The sequence below is a fragment of the Capra hircus genome, chromosome 22 (assembly GCF_001704415.2).
Source record: "Capra hircus breed San Clemente chromosome 22, ASM170441v1, whole genome shotgun sequence".
Taxonomy (NCBI): Eukaryota; Metazoa; Chordata; class Mammalia; order Artiodactyla; family Bovidae; genus Capra; species Capra hircus.
In genome coordinates, this window is record NC_030829.1 from 32,458,596 (window position 1) to 32,474,687 (window position 16,092).

General features: G+C 32.6%; 1 protein-coding gene across 1 annotated transcript in view; it reads left to right on the forward strand.

Moving 5' to 3' along the window:
* TMF1 (TATA element modulatory factor 1) overlaps nt 1–14,636 on the forward strand; it is a 34,171-nt gene extending 19,535 nt beyond the window's left edge. Inside the window, exons 9-17 of the mRNA XM_005695752.3 lie at nt 3,854–3,946; nt 4,633–4,789; nt 8,072–8,264; nt 9,100–9,169; nt 9,397–9,489; nt 10,388–10,489; nt 10,770–10,922; nt 12,268–12,393; nt 12,964–14,636. Of these exons, the coding sequence (XP_005695809.2) occupies nt 3,854–3,946; nt 4,633–4,789; nt 8,072–8,264; nt 9,100–9,169; nt 9,397–9,489; nt 10,388–10,489; nt 10,770–10,922; nt 12,268–12,393; nt 12,964–13,107 (1,131 nt within the window). The 3' untranslated portion in view covers nt 13,108–14,636. The remainder of the gene's footprint in view (nt 1–3,853; nt 3,947–4,632; nt 4,790–8,071; nt 8,265–9,099; nt 9,170–9,396; nt 9,490–10,387; nt 10,490–10,769; nt 10,923–12,267; nt 12,394–12,963) is intronic.

Here is a 16,092-nt window from a genome sequence, read left to right on the forward strand (position 1 = left end):
GCATCTGTGGGAATCAATGGACTTCAAATGAAGGAGTAAAACCAACATTTGTCAGGCTTTGTCTTACAAAATCATCAGTTGATAGATATTTGGGTTATTTACACTTTTAAATTTTATTTATTTTATTGAAGTATAGTTATTTTATAATACTATATAAATTTCAGGTGTATGTCATAGTGATTCACATTTTTTTAAAGGTTATATTCCATTCTTAGTTATTATCAAATACTGGTTATATTTCCCTTGCTGTACAATATATCATGTACTTATTTATTTTATATGTAGTAGTACCTTTTACGGAGAAGGCAATGGGCCCCCACTCCAGTACTCTTGCCTGGAGAATCCCATGGACGGGGGAGCTTGGTAGGCTGCAGTCCATGGAGTTGCAAAGAGTCGGACACGACTGAGCGACTTCACTTTCACTTTTCACTTTCATGCATTGGAGAAGGAAATGGCAACCCACTCCAGTGTTCTTGCCTAGAGAATCCCAGGGACTGCGGAGCCTGGTGGGCTGCCGTCTATGGGGTCGCACAGAGTCGGACACGACAAGCGACTTAGCAGCAGCAGCAGTACCTTTTAGTCTTGTACTTCTGATTTTCCCCTCCCTTGTTTTCTGTTCCCTCTGGTAATCACCAGCTTGTTCTTTAAATTCGTGAGTCTGTTTCATTTTTGTTATATTCACTAGTTTTGTTTTTTTAGATTTCGCATATAAGTGATATTATACAGTATTTGTTCTGTGACTTATTTCACTAATCATAATACACACCATCCCTGTTGCTGCACATGACAAAATTCCAGTCTTTTTTATGGCTGAGTAGTATTTCAGCTATATATGTATCATACCTTTTTATCTGTTCATCTAATGATGGATAGTTATTTGCTTCCATATCTTGGATATTGTAAACAATGCTGCTATAAACATTGGAGGGTGTGTATCTTTCCAAATTAGTGTTTTCACTTCCTCTAGATATATACCCAGGAGCTTTTACACTTTTAGGTTATTATGAATAATGCTGCTCTAAACATTAATTTACAAATTTCTATGTGACCATATGTTTTAAATTCTCTTAGATATATACCCTTGGGTCATATGCTAATCTTACATTTAACTTTTTCAGGAACAACCAGACTTATCCACAGTGGCTGAACCATTTTACATTCCCACCAGCCGTATATATGTGGGTTTCAATTTCTCAACATTCTTGCCAGTGTTTCTGATTGTCTTTTTTTTTTTTTTCGTTGTAGCCCTTTTAGGGGTGTTATATGGTATTGATTTATATTCCCTTAATTATTAATAATGTTGAGCATCTTTTTATGTGATTATTGGATTTCTGTATCTCCTTTGGAGAAATTTATTCAAATATTTAAATCCTTTGCCCATTTTTATATTATCATTTTTATTGTTCATTTGTAAGAGTTCCTTATATATTCTGCATACTGCTGCTGCTGCTGCTAAGTCGCTTCAGTTGTGTCCGACTCTGTGCAGCCCCATAGATGGCAGCCCACCAGGCTCCCCCATCCCTCGGATTCTCCAGGCAAGAACCCTGGAGTGGGTTGCCATTTCCTTCTCCAGTGCATGAAAGTGAAAAGTGAAAGTGAAGTCACTCAGTCATGTCCGACTCTTAGTGACCCCATGGACTACAGCCTACCAGGCTCCTCTGCCCATGGGATTTTCCAGGCAAGAGTACTGGAGTGGGGTGCCATTGCTTTCTCTGATTCTGCATACTAGACCTTTATCAAATGTGGAATTTGTAAATATTTTTCTCCCAGTTTCTATGTTCACTTTCTTCAGCATGTCTTTGATACAAAAAAGTTTTTTAATTTTGATGAAGTCCAACTTACTTATTTTTTGTTGTGTTCCTTGTGCTTTTGATATCATATTTAAGAACCTCTTGCCTAATTCAAGATCACACAGATTTTCACCTATTTCCTTCTATGATTTTTATAGTCTTAGTTCTCACATTTAGGTCTTTTGCATGTGAATATCAAATTGTCCAGCACTACTTGATGAAAAGACTATTCTTTCCTCACTGATCTCATTGCATTTTTAATTTAATTTTACATAAATATGTAAAACATTTACATCATTCCAAAGTGAAAGCTACATAGCAAAATATACTAGGGTAACATTTGCTTCAAAATTTGTCCCTCCCCATTCCCTTTCTTTACCTATAAATAGCTATTTTACTACAATTAGGTTTTTTTTTTTCAGTGTTTCTATTTGTAAATGCAATAAATTCCATACCTACATTTATTTATATTCCTCCTCAATGTGTGTATATACACATACATTTTACACATGTTTATTTGTATCTCTTTCATCTTTTCTACATAATGTATAGTTTACTGGAGAAGGAAGTGGCAACCCACTCCAGTGTTCTTGCCTGGAAAATTCCATGGACAGAAGACCCTGGTGGCTACAATCCATGGGGTTGCAAAGAGTCTAACATGAATAAGTGATTGAGCACACATCCTTTCTACATAAAATATAGCTTTCTATTTGTTAATATACTGTTTTATAGATTGCTCTATGTACTTAATAAAACATCCTGGTGATCATTTCATGATACAGCATAGAATTTTTTTTTAAATTTCTTTTTACAGTTTTATAGTTTATCATTCTGTGACTATACCATTCAGTCAGTTACTATTAATGTGTATTGGGGTTGTTTCCAATATTTTGCTGTTGTAGATCACACCATGGTCCATATACCCCTTGTGTTTCTGCTGCTCCCTCACTGGGATAGATAAAATATTAATATTTTAAATTAAAAATACATTGGGACAATAAAGAAAAATTGAGAGAATTGAGATAAAGAGTGCATGGGGTTACCATTCAAATATCACCTTTTACAAGTACTGTCAGTTTGTGTATTAATTTCTTGTCCTTATCTCTATATACATATTTTTTTATAATTTGATATGAGCTTCCCTGGTGGCTCAGATGGTAAAGTCTACATGCAATGCAGGAGATGTGGGTTTGATCCCTGGGTTGGGAAGATCCTCTGGAGAAGAGAATGGCCCCACTCCAGTGTTCTTGCCTGGAGAATTCCATGGACGAAGGAGCCTGGCGAGCTATATAGTCCATGGGGTTGCAGAGTTGGACATGACTGAGTGACTAACAGTTTCACACTTTTTTCATATTATTTTGTAGTTTTTTTCATTTAAGATTAAATTGTACATTTATGCATGTTTTTTGTGGTCATATTAATTTTTATTGGGCATATTCATGTTGTATCAACATTGGCAAAAATAAATTACTGCTAATGGGTATTTGCAGTATTTCTTGTTTCGTTTTTGTTAGTCTAGCTGACAGTGTAGAGAATATTTTTGTATGTTTATAGATCAGTTTCTATAGAGTGAATTCTCAGGACTGGGATGATCAGATGAAAGAATGTAAAAAGTTTGATGATTCTTTCAATATGTTGCCATAATGCTTTCTGAAAAGGCTGTAGCAAGTTTACAACCTGTGCAGCTGTGTGTGAATATAGCAGCCAGTTTTTATAGCTTATATAGTTCCTATCACATTCTGCCTTACACTGCAAACATTTATGGATGCACTGTGTTTCCTCCTATATTGTATGTCAGTGTCTGGACCTTGTACGTATGTATATGCTCATGTGTGTATGTGTGTGTATGTGTGTACACCTATTGTGCTTTCATAAGTACATATTGAGTACATGTGGTTCAGGGATTGCCTGAAGAATGAGATAGGTGATAATTGTATGTAAATGCTCACTGGATAGCATAGCATATTATATATGAATCATAAGTCAACACGAAAGATAATAGCAGGAAGTTATAGATAATACTTGACATTGGTTGTGATAGTGTGTTGGTTCTCTTCTTGCAGGTGGGGGACCTTAGGCTGGCACTGCAACGTGCAGAGCAAACAGCTGCCAGAAAAGAGGATTATTTACGCCATGAGATCAGTGAACTCCAGCAGGTACTTGTCAGAGTTTCCCTAAAATACAAATCTTGAGATGTGTTTTTCTAAAAATAATAAATGACTTAATTGGGTAATGTTCTTCAAGTTGAGAAGATTTCTGCCATACTCTTCATTTTCTGTATTTTTATGTGGTTTATGTGAATAAAATCAGAGTGGGCACTTCAGAAATTTATAAGAAAAAAACTAATTTTGTTTTCTAGAAAGTAATTTTATCATGATAGATATGTAGTATATTGTTTTTTTTCATTTGTAATAGCTGATTATTATCAGTCTTAGATTACTGTGGGGCAGAAAGCAATGCCTAATTTTTATGCTACTACTCTGTTGATTTCAGTCAGTGAAGTTGTGCAGGAGAAGGGGAAGAAAATTCCACTCATATTGATCTTCCTGTTTTTATAAATACTTAGAAATATTTAGAGAGAAGGCAGCTACTAAGAAGTTTGGATGATACTCTTTATTACCTTAAGGTAATCAAAGGCTGTCATTACATAGAAATGCTTTGAAAAGAAGCACGTACTTAGTTACTCCATTATGCAACTTAACTATAACTTAAGGATTGAATAGTTAGAAAGTAATAGAAAACAGATAATTTTTTCCCGAAATCTCTCATAAAGTTTGTTTGCTAGCATTTTTAGTGTTTTTACTGCTGTCAGTAATAATGACTTAAGAATGTCATAATTCAGAGACTCCAGGAAGCAGAGAATCGAAACCAAGAACTGAGTCAAAGTGTTTCATCAACAACAAGACCATTGCTTCGACAGATAGAAAATTTGCAAGCAACTCTAGGGTCCCAGACGTCATCATGGGAGAAGTTAGAGAAGAATCTTTCTGATAGACTTGGTAACTGCTTTAGTTCTTAAGCTCAATGCAGTTCTTAAGCCCTTCATCCTGTTTTAGAATTAGGGTAATGGCATGAAATTGAAATTCACTGAATCTGATGGTTTTATTTTGTGTCTCACTTGTAGATTTTGACCTCTTCTCCTCTCTTACATTTATTTTCTAATATCTTAATTGACTCTTTTCAAACCATGCCTTACATAATGTGTCAGGTACTGTCTAAAATACTTTCTTGTCATTCTTCTGCTCATTTTTACAAACTTTTGCAGTCTATTGTTTCCTTGTCCATTGCTAAATCTGACCTTGTTTTAGCTTGTCGGCGGTAGTGTAGGAGGTAGAGATCAGATATGATTCCAGTCAGTGGTGGGATTCCAGGAGCAGAGATAGGTCTAAGTTAAATCAAGTTCAGATTCTGGTAGACAGATGTTATGAAGTCTTAAGATTCCATATTTTGCTTCTTTACAAAAATACCCTGTGCTGTTAATAAAAAGAAAATTTTTTTCTAAGATACTTATTCAAGCACAAACATGTAGAATATGTATATATTAGATATCCCAGAAGCTAGCAAATGGTGAAAAATTCCTGTTTCTTTTCTTTGCCAAAAATTAACTGTTAATTTGAGAGACATCATGGTGTAGTGATAAAAGCCGACGTGAATGGGTGTCAAAACATTTGGAGTCATAGGTTTTATGGTTTGTTTTCAATCATCCAGCCAAACACTCTGGAGCAAGTCATTTACCTTCTTTGGACTACGCCCTATAAAATCATGATGGGTGAGCTAGATTAGTGGGTTTGAAACAGTGTTCAGTAGATCTCTTGTATGTCTTAGTGCTGGCTGTCATGGTGAGAGGGAAGCTCGATAAGTAACGTGCTGGGCTTCCTCCAGGCCTCTTTAATGAAAGTAGTGCCTCCTTTGACAACCTTTTTTTTTTTTTTCCTTGTAGTTTCATGTAAGATTTTGTCTGAAATCGATTCATCTGCTTAAAAAGAAATCCCTAAACAGATGAACCTTCATCTACTGTTTAATTTCTAGATATAAATTTTAGGTCTGTCATTTATGTTGGACAGCTTTTTGAGACTGATTTGTTATGAAGTATGAGATCTCTGAAAATGACACCTTCTAAAACAAATACTTATTTAGCAATAAAATTGAAGCTAGAAGCCTTTATTTCTGTGGCTTTTACCTGAGAGTGTATATGGTATTGTGCTACAGTGTAGGCAAAGCCACAGGACAAACATACTTTATAATGCTATAAATAAGAGCATAGATACAGTATAGAAAAGAATATATAATGTAAAACAGATATGACTGGGTCTACTTTAGTGGGGAAAAATATGAAAATTTTTGCCTTGGTTAAATCTCAAAATTTTATCCACTAGTCTTTTGTTTTTTAAGTTGAAATTTTCTATTGAGATAACTAGATTCATACATAGTTATAATATATGCAGAAGTGATATGGAATGGTCCCTTGCACACTTTCCCCAATACTCAGATTTTAATGTTTTGCAAAATTGTAGTAGAATATCACAACCAAGGTATTGACATTGAAACAACCTTCTGATTTTATTCTGATTTGCCCAGAATACTGGTACTCTCTTGTCTATGTATGTGTGTTTATGGCTATGTGTGTATTAAGTTTTATACAAGTTGACCACGTGTAGGTTCATATATCTGTCACTACAGTCAAGATATTGAATAGTTCGAACACCACAAAGACCCCTCATTTTGCCCTTTAAAACTGTACTACCACCCTCTTGGCCTTCCCTCCCAGACCCAAATTTCTGGCAATCATTAATCCTCTATTTCTGAACTTTTGGAATTTCAAAATGTTATATAAATAGAATTGTATAATATGTGACATTTTGGGAATGGACTTTTTTTGCTCAGTATAATTCCCTGAAGATTCATGCAGGTTCTTGTGTATATTAGAGATTTAGTCTTTACTGCTGAGTATTTTTTCTGTGTTTATATATAGCACATCTTGTTTGACCATCTACCTAACAAAGGCTGTCTGGGCTGTATCTAGATTTGGTCTGTGCAGATCAAGCTGTAATGAACATTTGTGTACAGGTTTTAGTGTGAACTTAAGTTTTCATTTCTCTGGATACATGCCCATGTGTGCAATTTCTGGGTTGTATGTCTAGTTGTGTGCCTAGTTTTTTAAGCAAATGCCAAACTGTTTTCCAAAGTGGCTGTGTCTATGAGAGTAATCTAGTTTCTTTACATCCTTGCCAGCATTTTCTTTTGGTGTTTGCCCCTATTTTTTCTTTTAGTCATTCAGACAGGGGTGTAATGATGCCTTATTATGATTTTAATTTGCATTTTCCTCATGAAAGATGGTGAATGACATTTTATATGCTTATTTTCCATTAGTACATCCTCGTCAGTAAACTGTGTCTGTTGCCCATTTTCTAATTGGACCATTTATACTTTAACTAGTGAGTTTTGAGGCTTCTTTATGTAATCTAGATACTAGTCTTAGATAATATGGTTTGTATTTATTTCCTCCAAGTATGTAGCCTGTATTTTCATTTTTTTCACATTGAGCCAAAGTTTAAAATTTTGAGGAAGTCTGATTTATCAGTTTTTCTGTTTATGGCTCATGGTTTTGTGTTAAACCAAAGTACTCTTTGCCTATCCTTGGATCCTGAAGATTTCTTTGATTTTTTCCTAAAAATTTTATGATTAAAAAAAAAATTGAAATATAGTTGACTTACAGTATTCTATTAGTTTCAGGTATACAATAGTAATTTGACTTTTTTATAGATCAGACTTCATATTAAGTTTGATGAAATATTGGCTGTATTCCCTGTGCTGTACATTACATCCTTGCAGCTTACCTGTTTTATACTTGGTAGTTGGTACCTCTTAATCCCCTTCACCTGTTTTGCCCCCCCTTCAATATATTTTATTTTACTTTTAAGTATGTAATCCATTTGAGTTAATTTTCATATATGTTGTGAAGATTAGTTTGAGGTTATTTTTTTTTTTGCCTTTGACTATCCAGTTGATCCAGCACTGTTGATTCACTACTCTGCTGATACATGACTCCACTTTCAAATTAAAATATATTGGTGAAAAAAATGGTAAAGCACCTATAAATTAAGATTTGTAAAATTTGTCTCTGTAGGCAAGTTTGCCTTACTCAGTGAATATTTAAACAGTTTTAAGTGTGGCTATTTGCATCATTAGAAGTTTGAAGTCAGATTCTGTTTGGTATTATTATCTTGGCCTCTTGAATATATGTATATATGATTGAAATTTCTTACTTATCCTACCATCAGGTGAATCCCAGACCTTGTTGGCAGCTGCAGTTGAGAGAGAACGTGCGGCCACAGAAGAACTTCTTGCTAACAAAATTCAAATGTCTTCCATGGAGTCACAAAATTCTCTCTTAAGACAAGAAAATAGTAGATTTCAGGCTCAGCTAGAATCAGAGAAAAATAGGCTAAGAAAACTAGAGGATGAAAATAATAGGTGAGCATGTTTCTTGAGTGTTATTCTTGATAGTGTCTTGACATTTTAAAGCACTTGAAAAATATGCTGTTGGTTTTTAACTTCATCACACTGAGAACTGGAAATACATACTTTTAGTGTTTAATGTCAGGGTCATTACTAATTAGGATGTGGAACCAAGTTAGGTTTAGGAGTCACTGAACCTTGTATAGTCTCTTGAACATGTGTGGCATGTTCTGAATGTATTTGCATTTTCTAGGGAAAGGATTCATTGCTTTAATCAGATTTTTTTGAAGGAGTCTGTGACCACAAAGTAGTTGAAGACCACACACTGGAGTTATTTGTGTATGACAAGGGTTTAAGCATTGTTCCTCTTTCTAAATAAACGTCTGGGCTCTTTGGAAATCACAAGCTGTAACATCTATCTGTGTGAAGTTAATTAAGGCTGTGAGGACGGGTTTTATCCTGAGAGTTCTTTGGAAGTTTTACTTTTTAAAAAAAGTAGTCAGGGAAAAATGATTTATAAACTAAAGAATATGAACTTTTGCAGACATTTTCGTAGAACTCCATAATGCTTTTGCAGAATCTGAACGTATTAATATTATGGAATGGTGGTATTCGAAATTCTATTTAGGAAGTCTCTTTTTAAATGAAATCTTAACCCAAAGAACCAAAAAATACACAGACATGGTAGTTTAGCTTCTGAATAAAACCCAGGTAATCTGGAAAATACAGTTGGAAAATCAAGCTGATGATAAAAATGACTACTAAGTATATAACTAGAGGTAATATAGTAGTATGTTTTTAATAGTCTGTACTATCATCTTTTTTTGTTTAATTCCCTTTGGCTTAATAGGTACCAGGTCGAATTAGAAAACCTAAAAGATGAATATGTAAGAACACTTGAAGAGACAAGGAAAGAAAAGGTATTTCTATTAGTGTTCACTTACCTCTTAGAGCTTCCATTAGAGAATGGTTGGGAATGGTAGCAAGTTAATGAGATGACAACACAAAATGGGTGATGTTTCTGCTTTTGGTACTTGGGTCTTTAGTGGTAGAACAAATAAGACTGTATACCTTATATTCCTAATTTGGAGATTGACTTATGATGACTTAGATTCACAGGAATAACCTGACTGTCTCTCTCCATTAGACACTGTTGAATAGTCAGTTAGAAATGGAGAAAATGAAAGTTGAACAAGAGAGGAAGAAAGCAATTTTCACTCAAGAAGCAGTAAAAGAAAAGGTATTAAATTTTGTTATTTTCTTTTTTGATGTAACCAGTTAGTAGCTCTTGGGATTAGTCATTGTTTTGTAATTCAAGCTAAACTTTATAAATACCATTTCTTAACATTTAAAGTCAGTATAGTGATGAATTCTAGTAGTATAATCAGTGTTCTCTCAGTATAGTGATGAATTCTAGTAGTATAATCAGTGTTCTCCTGAGTAGATCCAAAGTGACTTGAGTTTATACAAAGAGATCTGTGATTTCTAGGAGATGAATTATGGAATGTCTTGTCCCTTTTTAAATGAATTTTGTGGTCTCTCAGTGATACTGATGCACCTCATTTGGCCCATAGGCACCTGGGCGTGAAACTGGTTTGTTCACTTTGTTTCTGGTTAATGAAGGTAATTTTTCTAACGAGAGTTTCCTGTATTTAAAGGAGTGTACTCCGTAATTAGCATAATATGTTAAAACCACCTATATGTACATTGAGACTACCTTCTAAATTTATTTGGTCTAAAATACAGTAAAAATAAAATGGATAAGCCAGAAACATTACAGTTTGTAAATCTTGGTAATCTTATTCTAGAGAAATATATTTAATTGGTGATATGTTATATAATATGAAACAGTTCATATAATTGCTCTGTTAAAAACATTCACATTTCATTAAACGTAAACCAAATTATATTGTAGAATATAAATGAGTCCTGTGATGATTTGATCAACTTTGGCTATACTTTTAAATTACTAAATAATTGTGCTTTTGATAAGACTTCAGAAATCATATCTGTAACCATTTTATGAGGAAATTAGAATGAATCTTTGTTGTCATTGATCCTAGGAAAGTTTCTTGCCTTTTTATTTAACATTTTACCTTTTAATCTGAATTTAATTTTTTTTTTCTTTACACCCTAAGGAGCGGAAACCGTTTTCTGTTTCTAGCACTCCTACAATATCACGTTCAAGTTCGATAAGTGGAGTTGATATGGCAGGCCTACAGACATCTTTTCTGTCTCAGGTGATGTTTTATGTTTTGTATGCATTCTTAAGTTGAATAATAATAAAGAGAGTGTGCAGGATAGTAGTTTGGCTCTCACGATGACCTTGCCATTCTATGAACAATTTATCTGCATTTTTGTAAGGGAGTGCTAATTGCACTGGGGAAATAGAGAAAATTTTCTGCCTTTAAGAAAATCATAGACAATTTAAAGCAAGAACTGACCAAACCATTTTGTTTGAACCTTGTGCATAGTCTATAGTAGCTAAATAACTGTATGTACTTTCTGTAATTAACATAGGATGAGCCTCATGATCACTCATTTGGACCAATGTCTATGTCAGCAAATGGAAGCAATCTTTATGATGCTGTAAGGATGGGAGCGGGATCAAGCATTATTGAAAATCTACAGTCTCAGTTGAAGCTAAGGGAAGGAGAAATTTCTCATTTACAGGTATTGTAAAAATGAAATGTGCTATACAAGTAAATGAAATTTTGAGGCCCAGAAAGTTGCATCCTTCATTTCCACCTGCTTTTTGAGCAAATTGAGAAATAAAGTGATGGTGGCCTATAAAGCCCCAAATAAATCATGTATATTAACAATAAAGGCTGGTTGGAGAAATTAGCCAAGGATGAAAGTCAGATGGGTCTGCTGAGTGCCAGAATTTGGGAGACGGTCACAGAAAATGATAGGCTAGAGTAGGCCTCCCCACATGTGATAGGTAGCCTGCCTCAGTAAGACTTAGAGGCATCTAGAAGCAGAGAGCTCCTTGCAGGGAGCTTTTTCCAGACATGACAAAAGGTAAGTTGCTGAGCTGAGCATAGCCATTTAATTCTTCCCAGATTCACCTCATAGATAAGTTACTCCAGCACCCCCTATGAGGAAAGAACAAAGGTGATGAGAGAGATTAGAACTGTAACCTGCTATACAAAAAAGGAAAGAGTGTGAGTGAGGCATCCTCTTATCTCATCTTGCTTTTCATAAACTTAATGTGATGGGAAATGTTAAAACATTTTACTTACCTGTTTTCATTGTTAAACTTGATACACTCAAAAGGAGAACTTTTCCGTTCTTATTTTATGATTTTAGTTAGCTGAAAATATAACTCTTATTAAAGAAGATGTCCTTGAATCGGAAGAAAATAGATCAGCATGATCTTAATACCTTTTATGTTTATGTAGCTCTATGTAATGCTTGAGGGTGCAAACAAACTTCTTTGGTAGTTGATAAGTTCTTACCAATATGACCTGCACAGTTGGTACTACATTAAAGTTAGTTTTTGCTTCCCTGGTAGCTCAGTCGGTAAAGAATCTGCCTGCACTACAGGAGACCCGGGTTTGATCGCTGGGTCGGGAAGATCCCCTGGAGAAGGAAATGGCAACCCACTCCAATAGTCTTGCCTGGAGAACCTTATGGACAGAGAAGCCTGGCAGGTTACGGTCCATGGGGTCGCAAGAGTTGGATACAATCTAGGGACTAAACCACAGAATAACTGAAATATATTACTATTTCCTTAGATTAGAGAAAAATATAGAATTGCATGTTACAACAGATTATTAAATTTTCTTTAGTTCTTTCTTTCTCATAGTAAATCTAAATCCTGTGAATGATATACCTCTGAGGAAAGTTGAAACCCTTTTTTGTGCCACTATTTCCTTTTATTTAAGAGCGAGCTTGTTCTTGGTTATATGTTCACATATCTATTTCTTAAAAATTAGCACATTATATATGTTTATATTAATGGGATTATTAAACAAGATATATTTGATTTAAATCACTCTCTGGTAATGTGCCTCAGCTAGAAATTGGCAATCTAGAAAAAACACGCTCCATAATGGCTGAAGAGCTAGTTAAATTAACAAATCAAAATGATGAACTTGAAGAGAAAGTGAAGGAGATACCCAAACTTCGAATGCAGCTAAGGGTAAGTATCCTTCACTCTTATTTTCAGTTTACATGCACAGTGATTTTTCACAATCATGTTTAGTCCCAGCATAGGAAAATAACTAGATTTCATTTGGCCAAGGCTTTAATAATCCTGAACTTTTGCATGATCTGAGTAATATTTTATTGATTAATGTTAAATGTATCCTCACAATTAGCATATTTGGATTGCCAATTGCTATTAACCTATATATGAGAATATATTTTCTTTTGGGGTAAATGCCTGATAAAACTACTGGGAATCATACACTTAAATTGCATCAAATGTGCTGAAATTAATGGGAGAAAAGACAGATTAAGCTACTAAATCTACAGTTGTACATTTAGTGAAGAGATATGTTAAGATTAATAGCTATCTAGTCTAGTATTGTTTTTTTTAGTCTTTTATTCTAACAGACTAAAGTGCAAGTTTAATTTTTATGAGAGATGACTATATACTTTTATTTAGATTGTAATGTCTTTACTGGTGGCTTATTTATGATAATATAAATATAATATTAAAGATTTTCTGTACCATTATTTAAAAGTTATAAACAAATTTATTTTATAGGATTTGGATCAAAGATACAACACTATTCTGCAGATGTATGGAGAAAAAGCAGAAGAGGCAGAAGAACTTCGATTAGATCTTGAAGATGTAAAAAATATGTATAAGACTCAAATAGATGAACTTTTAAGACAAAGACTCAGTTAACTTCTGCAAATTACATTCCCATCAAGCTGAATGTAAACATTTAATATCTACGTGCAGACATCCAATAAATTCTTTTATAGAATTAGAAGGTGGAATTTACTGTAGTGTTAAAAAATTGAAAAAATTCTTTTATAGTATATAGTAATATTTCCAGTTAAATTATTTTGTGCAATATTTGAACTTTATTTTTAAAACTATTCTTTAAAAGATTTATTTTTTAAAAGGTCTTTTTTTTTTTGCCTTGAATAGCACAGAGATTTATTACTTGATCCTCATATCAGTATGGTTAGAGAAGGAGAATGGTTCATATGTTGTATTGTAGATATATAACTAATTGTATCTATAATTTGTATGTTTTTGTATATATTGAGAACATTTAAAGAGTTATAGTAACATTGACACTTTGAAATCTTTCACATTTAAATCTTCAATATATCTTAATTGCGATTCATGAAAATGGACATTGTTTTCAAGTAAAAATATTACTAAATCTGCAGTTATTAAAATTTTGAACTAATTTTTTTCTTTAAAAAAAAGTCTGAAGTTTAAAAGGTAAATAATTAAAACTTAAAAATTTTTGTGATCTCAAGTTTTAATTCAGTCAGATTTCACAAGTAAGTCTGTACAAACTTTGGTACCTATTTGGAGAAAGCTGTAGCTATTCAAAGTTATCTAGGCATAATTGAATAGTGGAAAAATCTACTTAAAAAGATTTTGTGATAACTTCATTAACATTTTAGTGGTTTTTGAAGAGGTATTGTTTTAGCACCCTATAAAATGAATCAAAAGAAATAAAATTACTAATGTAATTTTCTTTTTAATTGTTCACATTTTGTAAAGTCTTATTTTTGGCACATTAAAAGTAAATGTTGACATTCATAATAATATTCATAACAAAATAGAGAAATTACAGGAGTTAAGTTTGACATTTTGCAGTTCTCTGTAATGTATCATTTAATTTTTTTCTTGGACCTTTAAAATCAAAAACAGTGTAGAATAGCTGAAAAAATAGCTATTCCTTCTCAGCTGTTTTAGACTTGTGAAATATTTGGATAGATTTTATTACTTAAAGTCATTTAGATGCCTTTACTTGAAAATAAGGACTCTCACTTAGTTTTTAGTTACATTTTAAACACTAGAACTTTAGAGTATAGCTACAAGTAAGCCATGCTGAAGATTGTGGAATGCTTTTCAGGGCAATTCAAGTGACCTCATTTTTGTTCTTTTTGGATTCAAGACAGTATTTCTGTCATTGGATCTCTGATTTGTAGCATTAATAAATATTCTTTCAGTGTGAGCCAAATTCATAAAATTCATTTTCTATATTTTAGTGGTAAAAAGCAGTAAAATAGCTTTTCTTTTTTAAAAATTATTATTAATATTCAGGGGTTGACAGAATGACCAAATTGATAGCAATAGGAAATTTACAGAATTAGAAAATACGGGAAACACAAGTTGCAAAATTCTATCAAGTTTTTGAAACCAGAAGTTTAGGAATTATGAAATTGTTTTTTTATGGTATCCATTAATGAAGAGGGAAAAAATCCTTCAGTGGATTGAGATAAAATTCCTTTACTTTATAATTTTATAATATTAAACATTCTCTTTTCTTAATCCTTATTAACATTAATAAAATCAATTCAACTTAAAATTTTATGGTGTTTTTAGTTTAATTTAAAAATAACAGCAGCTATTTAATATTTAAGTCATTGACTGTATATTACCACATAATGTTCTTTATCCACAAATTAATAGCTGATATTCATAAATGAGTTTGTTTTATTATATGTTTAGATTTTCCAATACATCTATAAATTGAGAAAGTATACCAATTACTTTCTTGAAAAACTCCACTAAGTGGCAGAATACCTATTGGATATTGGTTGCTATATTTTGCTGTTTGTCATTAAAAATTATCTATCCATATTCTAGAAAATATATGTATTTTAATAGATAAGAAAATAGTTTGCAGTCAGATGTTTCCATTCTTGAAAGAAAATAGATAATATAAATCATAATAATGTTAAGAATATTTAAAAAAAGAGTAAAAGGTATGAACATTGTCGTTTCCATATAGACAAGTAAGCACAGATTATGGGCATCCTTCTAACTCTTGGGAAGCCAAATTGAGAGTACCATTTCTTTGTTTACCTCTTTTTAGAGAACTTCGAATTGTATAGTGTGTAGCATGTGGGGATGCATCAAATCTTTGATTTTTAAGATATTCTAGATATGGGAAATTTCTGACCTAGGGAAACATGTAGTTTAAGTAAGTGAAAAGAAAAGTTCAGGAAAAGTTTTCTCTTATAATCCTTCATTTTGCACTTATTAATTGAAAGTTTTATTTACATAATTTTAATTAAAAGTATGTGATTTATAATATATAGAAAATAGACAAAAATAGAAAGTGACTATACTTTATCTTGTTTTACTACTCTTTGTCTAGTATGTGTACATGTATGTTCTAACGTATCATAATTTTTCATTTTCATTTGAGTCTAATTTCCCTAGTTTTGTTCAGTTTTAAAACATAACAACTTTAACTTCATATTTTGTAAAGGGCTAAAAGTATGATTTAAAACTACTTGATATTATATCTTAATTGATACTATATTTTAATTCTAAATGAAAGATAATGTAAATAATAAGCATGATTCTGATTTGAATAAAGATTTTAAAGTAGTAATAATGTATTTCATTTTTAACATGATTTAGAGTGGTCAGTATCAATAAGTGAAGACAGTTCTGTTTTATGAAGATAGATGACTTGTATAACTTTGAAATTCTTATTTTAAGAAAATGAGGGTAAGTCCAGATTTTTTATGAGTTATTTTACTCAGAGTTTTATAGGAATTCAGCATAGTTTTCCTAATGAAGATATGTTTTTGGAAAATATAATTGTAAGAATTTACCTTCTTGTATAATTACTGTAAGGATGATTTGTGTCTTTTTAAGGTCTTAAAGTGTATCAAGATATTCTTCTTA